Source organism: Coenobita brevimanus, chromosome 103 (assembly GCF_032717465.1).
Source record: "Coenobita brevimanus isolate Jiangsu-jjx chromosome 103, ASM3271746v2, whole genome shotgun sequence".
Taxonomy (NCBI): Eukaryota; Metazoa; Arthropoda; class Malacostraca; order Decapoda; family Coenobitidae; genus Coenobita; species Coenobita brevimanus.
In genome coordinates, this window is record NC_137056.1 from 33,275,183 (window position 1) to 33,287,970 (window position 12,788).

The following is a 12,788-nucleotide window of genomic DNA, read 5'->3' on the forward strand; positions in this document are numbered from 1 at the left end:
TAGAGGCTTTCAAGGTCCAGGGAGACTAGGTACCTGTAACTTGAGACCATGTGGTTGGAGGAGACAAAGTGAGTGGGGATGTGACAGCATTCAAGGATGACAAGGACCTGTTAAAGGCAACATAGTTTCCTTTGAAGACAATACCTTTGCCCCTGGTGGCCAGAATCTGCGACAGTGGCATTTCCTTGCAACTAGTGGACAGCTGTGATTCAGGTGGCGATGGTCGCATTGGAGTGAAGAACTGTTCGAGTGTTGTCTGCTTGCCTTAGCCCATTTTTTGTAGGTAAAGCTCCTGGTATGCATTCACCACCTCCATTAGCTTGGCCTTGCACTCCAGAGCTCTATCCATCTGTGAGTCATGGTCCACTGCCTGGCCAGTCATGCATTTGGCAGGGTCTGTGATATCTGCCTGGCGCTTTGTAGGTAAGTTTCTAGGCTGGCTGCAGCTCCTTCCCTGGCTTTTCACTTGGGAAGCATCATGTAAGTTTTTTGAGCTCATAGCACAACAATGCAGAACAATAAAAGCTCTTGGTAATGGGCATGCGAGGTACAGGTGTACCTCGATATATGATACCCTCTAAATGCGATACCCAGGCTTAATGATGAGGGTAGAAATACCACCATACCCCACATAACAATGACCAGACTCTGGTTTAACGATAGCTTTTGATTTTTTTTACCGATTTTGATTATATTTTAAACTAAAGTTGTGTGTTTAGGTTGATTTATAAACTCTTTTTAGACTTACATTAATGTGTTTTAGCCATAGGTGGGATGTACTTTGTCATTTTGGGGTACAGTTTACTACGCTTGATTTTTAATGTGTTTTGCCATAGGTGGGATGAACATTGTCATTATGGGGTACAGTTTACTAAGCATGATTTTTTTCCAGACTTATATTTGACGATTTTCAGATTTTATTTGTTGGTTTTAGTGAGTTATTTACAGGTGTTAGGCTTAAGTTAACTTCATTTACTGCTGTTAGGCCATTTAGATTGGCTTTAACCCGTGGATTGCACAATTACCTTTTTTATATCCCACCCCGTGGTGTGCAAAAAAATGAATATTTTATTTATTTTTTAAGTTTTTGTTTATTATAAACTTGTTAAACATCCAGGGCATCATCTGTGGGAAAAAAAAAAAAATACTCTCTCTCTCTCTCTCTCTCCATCTTTGCGTAGTGCCATGTGTAAGTTTGCGTAGGGGTGTAGCGAAAAAATGAAAACAAAAATTTTTTTTTCTAAGATTTTGTTTATTATCAACTTGAAGATTAATGTCCAGGGCATCATCTGGTGAAAAAGAAAAAAATCTCTCCCTCTTTGCATAGCACCATGTGTAAGTTTGTGTAGGGGTTTAGTTAGCGGTGATGCACAGCCACTGAAAGGTTAGCATAGCCTGAACTGTGGCTCACAACATGACGCTACCCACCCTGAGCAATCCACAGGTTAAATTTGTTTTTGGACTCATTTGGGTGGGTTCAGAACTTGAGTTGGGGGGGGAACCCAAGGCACAAAAATGCATCCCTACACTTTACATGTTAAATCTTCCCCGAGATACGATACCCCGCCTAACGATGGGTTTTTACTTAACCAGTTGCATCATTAAACTGGGGTATACCTGTACTTCCAACGTCCTCTGTGGCTGGTGTAAGAGAGAGAGAGAGAAGTGGGGTGTGGAAGGAGAGGATAGGTGGGTGGGTGGGGGTGGGGGTGCTTGGGGCTCGCAAACTCCTCCCATGCATCTGTGTCACAGCCCTGCTGAGTCTGTGGTGGGAAATGGCAAGCTTCTCAAATTATCCTATTTATTTATCTATCTATCTGGCCAGACACCGTAATCCCATAAAGGGTGGTTGCTTGTCTTTGAGTTAGTTATTTTATGGGGAGGGGCACTAATCCTCCTCCAACCCACCTACTGACACAAAGGAAACATGCATATTTTGGTTAAATGGTTACCACCAAGCATTGTAAATAGTTTCTTGGCTTACAGGAAACCATTTGGCTTTACCACTCAATGCAAAGCCACCTGAGGAATGTAGAGTAATAAGAAGTGGGAGGAAAGAAGGAAGAGAGGAGGGCAGGCACAGAAAAAGAATGATAAAGGGGAAGGAAGAAGTAGGCAGTACTGGATCAAATGAGTGGATGATGGTTGCCACCACTTACCACAAATTTTCCTCTCACCAAATCATTTTCTCACCATCATCAAATTTTCATGCTCACTTCACCGAATTTGGATCTGAACTGCCTATTCATGTATCATCGGTTTCTTACGTAGCTGATGCTCATGTAACGGGACCTGTCTGTAGTATTACTGTACTGGGCATGAAGAAGTGCTGTGACGAAGGTGTGTAACTGTGGGCCAAGTGAGTGTGAATTGGGTATAGTTTTCATTTTTAGTACTGTATTAGAATATGCCATTGTACTCATTTATATTTCATTATATGCTTGAAATCCCACTTAAGGTGAGGACCATCAGATATACCAGATTTTAGGCTTTATTTGATCAGGCTTTTCCCCAATTGATACAGTATTGAGGGTCTACTGTACAGTATTATTATTATTTTTTAACTGTGTTCATCAGCAACTCCAGACAGTCAGCATCATTGGACATCCACCCTCCCCCTTTAGTCCATAATTGCGAGGTTCTGCTGTACTTCTGTGCAAATTCCCATGATTATGGGACATACAAAAACATAGTATCTCCCCAAATTCCTCATTGGGTGATCTTTATGCTTCTCACATACCCTGTACATTTTTGGGTGGGTGGCCCTTGTCCAAATATATACCCCCATTGAACCCATGTTTTGATTACCTTCCCATGCAATAAATCATTATGGGATGGGTTGTCACTGGACATGACCCCATTATACAGTGAGGCCGAACCGTATACAGTGGGTACCTGAGTTTAGCATTTGCTTTATTCTGGCCGTACCATGACAGATTTAATTATCGCCGAACTTGCGATATATGTTTATACATAAATAACCGTGTTCCTTCTGACTACGTGGCAGCGTCCAATCATATTTATCTCTTAGTCAAAGTTTTTTCTCATATAAAACTATAAGCAGTCTGCTGCACAACACAATATAATTTTAGCAAGGTTTAAACCCAATAAAGGCCATATGTAACACACACAAGAAGATACTTTCATACATTAACCCCTTAACCGCGGGGCGTCACTTTCGTGACGCTTGGGAGCAAGGGATCATACCGCGGGGCGTCGCTTTTGTGATTCTGTGTTATTTTGAATTCACCCGGGCTTCCAAGTGGGGGCTTGTATCATCTATCAGTACTGCCAATGTCCAACACTAGTCAGCACTCCTAATCTCATCTGTACTCCCATCCATTGTTGACAATTTAGCCATTTCTCCCTGTTCTTGACTCCCCTCCCTACCCCCCCTCCATTATCCTATCCTCTCGCCTGCCCGGCTGTGCTACACTAAGTAAATCTTCCCTGGAATTTTTCACTGATTTCATCCATTGAAATAAGCCCTATCTCCTATTCTTATACCAAATAATATATACAAGAAAGAAATAAGGTAAGTGAGAGTGCCATACACCTGGCATTGGCTAATTATCACCTGACAACACCTCACGTGCACTCGTTTGCTAATTTTCGCTGTTTTTTTCCCCTTGAAATATGCTGTATAATCTATTTTCATAATAAATATACATGTAAGGAGGGAAGGGAGAAGCCTAAGTGATATTTACATTCACCTGGAACTACCTAATTTATAATGTATTGTCTAGATTTCCTGCCAATCATTTCAGTGCTAGACATAGCTGTTTCAAGAGCTAACATTGGTAGCACTGAATATCCCCTAAGTAGGCCTCTACCCCGGCCCTCCTTTATCAGTTTACTCTCATCTTCCGAAGTGGGGGTACGTATGTTTCTTCTTGCTGACTTCAAGGACTTTTTCACCCCCATGCAAAGGGCCCTGTGACCTTTACCCCCTACTAAACCTCGTGTGGAAAGAGGTAAAGGGCTGACAATTGATAAAAGAGTGACTACGATCTTTCTATTGAGCAAAACAGTGCAAGTGGAATTGTAAATAATGTGTAAATAATGTGTAAACAGCAAGTGAAAGTAATGAATGTAAATATACGTGAACAATGGAAAATAGTTTTATAAGTTACTTCAAGTGACAGTGCATAACACAGTGTAGATAAAATAGAAATGTAAATAACGTAAATAAAATAGAGAACGTAAATAGAAATGTAAATGAGTAGTATTATAAGAATACGAGTATATACCCTAGGAGTAATGAAAGTGAAAGTTTCACTCTAGCATGTCTGAATACTATGAGTTATGAGAGTGAAGATGAAAGTGACATTCACTCTCAATGCTAGTACAGTATACAGGACGAGAAAGTGAATGCTACGTATTTTACTGAAAGAAATTGAATCCCTACAGTGACAATAAACTAATACTACTGAAGGAAACTTATGGATAAAGACCGTAGATATATATAAGTGTTATATAGTAATAGAAATATAAAGTGTGAGGGGTTTTATGAATAATAAATGACAGAGTACCAAGAGCGAACTAGTGCCAGTGCGACGGTCAGACGCGCTCGTAATTTTCATTGCTTTTACAGTGGGTTTTTTTTTGGAGTATGGATCCCAAACTACTTGATAATCATAGAGTAGTGTTTATAGTGTTAATATCTGGCTGTGGTAATCATATTACGGGTTGTCGGGAAGTGTAAAGTGGAGACTTCGTTACCCAACTTCAGAGGTCTCCACAAGTCCTACGGTAACTAACGAAGGCCCAACAAACATTCCAGGAGAAAGCTGAAGGTATGTGCCATAAGCATATGTAATTTTAATATTCTAGGACTAATAACTGATTTTTGGCAAATATTTTTTGAGAGTCTGTCGGAACCCGAATAACCCCGCGGCACACGCAAAGCATCGGTAAACATGCCCGCGGTGTAGGGGTTAAAAGCATCATGGCCTCTATCCTGCTTCACCCAACCAGTTCCTTCTAACTCATGGCAGTATCCTATTTGCCTCTTATCTTTTATCAACTGTCACTACAAGCAGTTTATTTCATGACACAGTAAAATTTAAGCAAGGTTTGGGCACAGTAAAACTCTCAAGTCTATCTATTGGCAGACGCCTTAATCCTGCAAGGGGTGGCCACAAACAAATTGCCTCCATGTCGCCCTGTACCCCGCCAGTTCACTGCCCTGCTCCCAGGTCACACCCCCCTCTCTCATATACCCCTCCACTCCATCCCTGCATCTCATCCTTGGCCTCCCACTCCCTCTCCCCCTCTCCACCTCACTCACATACTCTCTCCTTGTCAGTCTCTCACTCTCCATCCTCTACATGGCCAGACCACCTCAGTGTTTTTCTCCTAACACTTCCTGTCACATCCACATCCACACCACAATGATCCTTCACTTCCTTATTTGTCGGTCTGTTTCTCCGTGTGATTCCACATGCTCCTCTCAAATAACTAATTTCCACAGCTCTCTCTCTTGACTTCTTTCCCTCCAACAGGGTCCAAGTTTCACTACCATATGTTAGAATTGATGTCACAATACTGTCATGTAGTAACTTTTTCACTTCCATGGTCACTTCCCTTTTTCTTATTACTGCTTTCAAGGAACCAGCAACCTTTCTTCTTTGTTGTACATTTTCAATCACTTCACCCTCTAAACTTCCATCCTTACTCATCACACTACCCAAGTACTTAAATGCACTTACATTTTCCATTTCCTCTTCATCCAACCTCACTTTACATTCACTGACTTCACCTCTCTTGAAGACCATAACTTTACTCTTCCCTACATTCACCTTTAGATTCCATTTCTTACATACTCTCCCAAACTCATCCACCAAGCCTTGCAACTTCCCTTCATCTTCACTTAACAACACAGTATAATCTGCAGACAACAGCACAGGGAGTTTCCAGACACTGCCCTCTCTCATTATGGCTGCTGCAGTATCCACTGCCCAACTTTGTATCTCTTTTATAACCCCATCCATGTACAGATTGAACAACCATGGAGACATGACACATCCCTGTTTCAATCCAACCTTCAAATAGAAATATTCACTCAGTTCACTATCCACATGCACTGCAGCCTTAGCACCCTCATGCATACTCTTCACAGCATTCAGCAACTTCCCGTCTACTCCATATATTCTTAATACTTTCCACAATCCTTGCCTGTCCACCCTGTCATATGCTTTTTCCAGATCCATGAAGGCTGCATACAACTTCTTTCCCTTCTCTAGAAACTTTTCCACTAAAGATCCAAGAATGAACATCTGATCTACACAACCTCTTCCCTTCCTAAAACCTCCCTGTTCTTCTCCAACTAATTCCTCTGTTATTTCCTTAACTCTGTCAATAAGTATCCTACCATATACTTTTCCTGTTACACTAAGAAGACAAATGCCCCTATGATTACCATATACTGTACTTCTTTTTCCCCTTTTCCTTTTTACAGGAGAATAATTATACCTGACTTCCAATAATCTGGGACTCTACCTTTCTCCCAGGCCAATCTGCACATCTTCCATATCCATTCTACTACTATCTCTCCCTCATGCTTCAGCATTTCACCACACACTTCATCAGTTCCTGGAGCTTTCCCCATTTTAACTTTCGTCATCACTTCCACAACTTCCATCCTACTGATTTCTTCTTCTCCTCTCACATCCCTCTGTCTCCCAGCCATAAGTACTGTAATTTAAAAAAATATGCAATATATATATTTTCTTAACCCCTTAACCACGGGGCGTCACTTTCATGACGCTTGGGAGCAAGGGATCATACCGCGGGCGTCACTTTTGTGATTCTGTGTTATTTTGAATTCACCGTGGCTTTCAAGTGGTGGCTTGTATCATCTAGCAGTACTACCTATGTCCAACACTAGTCAGCACCCCTAATCTCATCTGTACTCCCATCCATTGTTGACAATTTAGCCATTTCTCCCCGTTCTTGACTCCCCTCCCTACCTCCCCTCCGTTACCGTATCCTCTTGCCTGCCCGGCCGTGCTACGCTAAGTAAATCTTCCCTGGAATTTTTCACTGATTTCATCCATTGAAATAAGCCCTATGCCCTATTCTTATACCAAATAATATATACAAGAAAGAAATAAGGTAAGTGAGAGTGCCATACACCTAGAATTGGCTAATTATCACCTGACAACACCTCACGTGCACTCGTTCGCAAATTTTCGCTGTTTATTTCCCCTTGAAATATGCTGTATAATCTATTTTCGTAATAAAAATATATATAAGAAAGGAAGGGAGAAGCCTAAGTGATATTTACATTCACCTGGAACTACCTAATTATTGCAGGCCACCACACTGTATTCTACGCTAAGTAAATCTTCCTGGAATTTTCCACTGATTTCATCCATTGAAATAAGCCCTATGCCCTATTCTTATACCAAATAATATATACAAAAAAGAAATAAGGTAAGTGATAGTGCCATATACCTGGAATTGGCTAATTATCACCTGACAACATCTCACGTGCACTCGTTCGCTAATTTTCGCTGTTTATTTCCCCTTGAAATATGCCGTATAATCTATTTTCGTAATAAATATACATATAAGGAGGGAAGGGAGAAGCCTAAGTGATATTTACATTCACCTGGAACTACCTAATTTATTATGTATTGTCTTGGTTTCCTGCCAATCATTTCATTGCTACATATTAGCAGGTCTCACAAGGCTAAAGTTGGTAGTACCTGTATTGCACTCACCCAAGCCAGGCGGCAGGAGGCCACCACTATCAGTTCACTGTCGTCTTTCAAAGTGAAGGTACGTCTGTTTGCTCCTGCTAACGACCGCCATTTTTCAGCCCCATGTAAAGGGCCCTGTGACCTTTGCCCCCTACTAAACCTCGTGTTGAAAGAGGTAAAGGGCTGACAATTGATAAAAGAGTGACTACGATCTTTCTATTGAGTAAAACAGTGCAAGTGGAATTGTAAATAATGTGTAAACAGCAAGTGAAAGCAATGAATGTACATATACATGAACAGTGGAAAATAGTTTTATAAGTTACTTCAAGTGACAGTGCATAACACAGTGTAAATAAAATAGAAATGTAAATAACGTAAATAAAATAGAGAACGTAAATAGAAATGTAAATGAGTAGTATTATAAGAATACAAGTATATACCCTAGGAGTAATGAAAGTGAAAGTTTCACTCTAGCATGTATGAATACTATGAGTTATGAGAGTGAAGGTGAAAGTGACATTCACTCTCAGTGCTAGTATACAGGACGAGAAAGTGAATGCTATGTATTTTACTGAAAGAAATTGAATTCCTACAGTGACAATAAACTACTATTACTGAAGGAAACTTATGGATAAAGACTGTAGATATATATAAGTGTTATATAGTAATAGAAATATAAACTGTGAGTGTTGTTATGAATAATAAATGACAGAACACCAGCGGCGAACTAGTGCAAGTGGAAAGGTCACACGCCCTCGTAATTTTCATTGCTTACACAGTGTTTTTATTTGGAGTATGGATTCCAAATTATTTGAGAATCATAGAATAGTGTTTCTAGTGATAATATCAGACTGTGGTAATCATATTACGGGTTGTCGGGAAGTGTAAAGTGGAGACTTCGTTACCCAACTGCAGAGGTCTCCACAAGTCCTATGGTACTCGACGAAGGCTCAACAAACACCCCAGGAGAAAGCTGAAGGTATGTGCCATAAGCATATATGATTTTAATATTTTAGGACTAATAACTGATTTTTGGCAAATATTTTTAGAGAGTCTATCGAAGCGTGAATATGCCCACGGGAGACGCAAGAAAAAGCAAAACAAGCCCGCGGTGTAAGGGTTAATAACAAAATCAGTGGTAACCATTCAGACTCACTTGGCTTACCCGACTGTTCCCCCATCTCTCCGAGTGTTTATCAATTTTCAACACCTAGTGAAGAATCCCTTAGAGCAAATCCTTAAAACTTCAGTATAGGCATCACGCCGTCCAAGATCGAGATCACATTCAGTGACTGCATGTTTGTATCTCACGGCAGTTGCCAAGATCTCGGTCAGGTGATGGGTGGTTGGCTCACCTTGCAGTAGTTCCATTCCAGTCCCTATTTGGTATTTATAATTTTTACTATAAGAAATCTTAAGAAAGTGATTTTTTTTTTTTTTTGCAAGCACATACCAAAATCTGTTATATATTTTATTGCAAAATACAGTTTGTTAAAATTGGGAACATTTGGAAACTTTACCTGTTACCGCACGATGATGTCATAAATATGGCCACGGAACAAATGAGCATTGCTGTCCGAGGGTTGTAGCTAGCAAAATTCTGCTGACCACAAGAGTCGTGTCTGTGAATGGTGAGAGGGGGATATTATAGCCGTCTCCACTAATCTTGTGAATCACTAGACTCACATTATGCTGAACCTGGGTACTCACTGTATAACCTTGCTATGGGAATGCGTGTTATGGAAGGAAGGTCTTCTCAGTTTCACTGTTTTATATTCAAAAATTAATCTTCATTGGTTTTTAGTGGCATTACATGTGTGCTGTGGCATTTTAGGTTGGTTTTGTACTTAGGTAGGATTAGATAAAGTCACATAAGAATTGTTATGGCTAGCTGTATGACGTGACTCCTTGTCACAACTCCTGATGTACAATATTTCAGTTAACAATATTTTCCCAAATGCAACCCAGTCATAAACTGAGAGGTGCCTCTAGTCCTAAAGGTATAGTCTCTGGTATCAGTAGATTTTCAGAAACACTGCCAAATGTAACTAACAGAATGTACAATTTCAGGTTTGTGGTTGAAAACACAGTTGAACAAAAGATTCTGGACCTTCAGGAGAAGAAACTGCAGCTGGCTAATGATGTTCTGTCTGGAGCCAAGCGAACCAGACATGATAAACTTTCTCTTCAGGACATTAAGTCTCTCTTTAGTGTTACCTGAGCTGTTGTTTACCCCATCATTTTGACTCTGTTTTTACTTCATACATTCTACCACCAGATAGTTTTGTTCTGATTACATGAGAATATTCTAACTGGAATGGATTAATATGGCCAAAAAAAAATCTTCTGCAACTAGAGGCCCTTACTAAAATGAAGAAAATCATATGGAGTTTGATAAAGATGAAAATATGTCAACATAATAAAAAGGTAAAAAGATTTCATACCTACCTGTACGGGGAAAGTGCCTTTTCTCAACTTTTTACATTATTTTCATTATCATTTCCTTGCATAGCATTGCCACCTTTGGGTGACTGTTATATATTTCTTGCCTTATAATAAACACCAGCATGGAAAAATCCACCCAGATTATTGGAAAACAAATCCAGGTTAAGTTATTTAGCCCCGGTCTGACCTTACCACCATTTATATGTATCATTCAGAACAATTTTATGCACAATTTCCTGTACACCATCGGCACTCAGCATTATTAACATGCCAATAGATTATTACATTTACACAACCATTCATGCCATCCTGTACACCATCATCACTCAGCATTATTTACTTGTGAGTAGGTTATCACATTCACACAACCTTTCATGCCATCCTCCAACCCAAACTAATCACCAAGATGCATAGTACAAGCATGGAGAACACTGCCAAATTTTGGCTTTCCACCTGTTTGTCTGGTAGACATGCTAATTTCACATTCACTGGCAGGTATCACTAACACAAAATTTCCCTAACAGCATTCCACAGGTTCCATTCCCTGAACCCATGCTCCTCAGCTTATAACTGGATGATATTGCCACACCCCAGACACCCACAAATATGGCCTCTTATGCAGATGACATTACCATAACAATAACATACCACATTGCAAACTTCCTGCACACTGCAGCAGGATTACCTCAACACATCTCAGACTTGGTTAAGGATGACAGGCTAATGATTGCTCCAGCCATATTCACCGCTGCATTCATCACCAGCAGCAAACATAACAGATACTCTCCTGTCATCACACTTTCCAAAGTATTTGTGCCATACACACCTTACACTAAGATCTGTGAAATGGCATATATTACAGGACTCACCTTCAAGGACCACTCACAACACAAGAGGTGCACCTCCAGATTCAGTGCACTTGGAGCAACTACAGGGGCACACTTTGGGCAACAAAAAGAAACACTCTCCATACTCTACAAACAATAAATTAGTGATATGCTGTGTCTCCACACCATGGACTCCCATTCCATCTACCATTCACTACAACACTGGTGGTAGGTGGGGGCACCCATCATCCACTCATTTGGTGGTAGGTGGGGGCACCCATCATCCACTCATTTGGTGGTAGGTTGGGGCACTCATCATCCACTCATTTGGTGGTAGGTGGGGGCACCCATCATCCACTCATTTGGTGGTAGGTGGGGGCACCCATCATCCACTCATTTGGTGGTAGGTGGGGGCACTCATCATCCACTCATTTGACAGAGTGCTGCCTACTTCTTCCTGCATGTCATCATTCTTTTTCTGTTTCTGTCCTCTCTTCCTATTTCTCCCATCCTTCCTTTCACTATTTATTACTCTTCTTCCAGTTCAGGTGGCTTACACTGAGCAGCAAACCAGATGGTTTCCGTAACTCAGGAATCCATTCACAACAATGGGTCATAGCCATATAGCCAGATAAATAATGGGGTGATGTGGAGCCTGCTATGGTGCCCTCATGAATTGGGTGGAGAGATACAAATATGGCATCCAGTCTGGGACCCAACCTCCAGATCGATCCCCTTGCCTCATTGTGGTGCAGTGCTGTCAGTCACATGGGAACAAGCTTTCATTGTATGGGACAGCCCTCCAGGGGCAGTTGCTTGCCAGCAGTGGATGGTTCTGCTCAATTAGACTGGGCTAGCACAAGGACAACTACAACACCTTGCAATCCATACAGAATGATATCCTGTATCACCACTGGCTGCACCAAAACCACTCCCATGGTTCACTTACACTCTGAACTGCATTCCTCCCTGTCAGACTACCTTGCTGTGTGAGGCTTGCAGTTCTATGCAGCAGCCTGTGCCAGTACATAACACATCTGTCATTACATGACAGAGATGCACAGGACACTTTGGCACAAAACAATCACCACACATTCAAACTCTCTACTACAGCATCCCATTTCCAGACATTCCAACACCAGCAATGAGGAAACACCTACCTACTCACTTCACAAGCAGGGTATTACAACTTGATCAGAACACTGTATTGCAAGTCCTCCTCCTGACATCCACCCATTGGAGGAGTCCTTAAAAAGAGGTAATTAAGCTCACCTAGCTAGGACGTAGATCAGGACATCACCCATCCCTCTTCAGTTACCAGTTTAAATTAGGTTGATTGGAATCACAGATGACACGTGCCCTGTGTGTAAAATAGGCCCTCATAATACACATAATGGAGCACTGCAGAGCACATGCCATACCTAGTTACAGACACAATATTGACTGTAGGGACCCAGTGGGACAGTTGGTTACCTGTGGCTGACAGGTCTGCTCAGTCATGGAATAGAGAGAATGCAGTTTAACTATGTAGTCCCTTCTTGAGATGTTAAACATTTAGAGAAATTTTGTTGGAATGCATAGCACTTTTCAACTGAATGTGCTACCTTACATCAAATAATGGCCCATATGTGGGATCTCCTCAGCTGACAGCATGCACTCAACCATGTAGACCATGTTGGACTATGTAAATGGCTATGGTTGGCTGCTGTTGTTCTGTAGTGAAATATTAATATTGTAATTTTTTTTTTTCTCTCTCTCTCTCTCTCATCCACAGTCTAATAATGAGAAGTTAGCTGTGCTGAATGCATAT

The 12,788-nt window shown here is 41.0% G+C and overlaps 1 protein-coding gene across 1 annotated transcript in view; it reads left to right on the top strand.

Moving 5' to 3' along the window:
• LOC145415667 (uncharacterized) overlaps nucleotides 1–10,032 on the top strand; it is a 547,996-nt gene extending 537,964 nt beyond the window's left edge. Inside the window, exon 27 of the mRNA XM_080284883.1 lies at nucleotides 9,777–10,032. Coding sequence (XP_080141009.1) covers nucleotides 9,777–9,927 — 151 coding nt within the window. The 3' untranslated portion in view covers nucleotides 9,928–10,032. The remainder of the gene's footprint in view (nucleotides 1–9,776) is intronic.
• The last annotated feature ends 2,756 nt before the right edge of the window (nucleotides 10,033–12,788 follow it).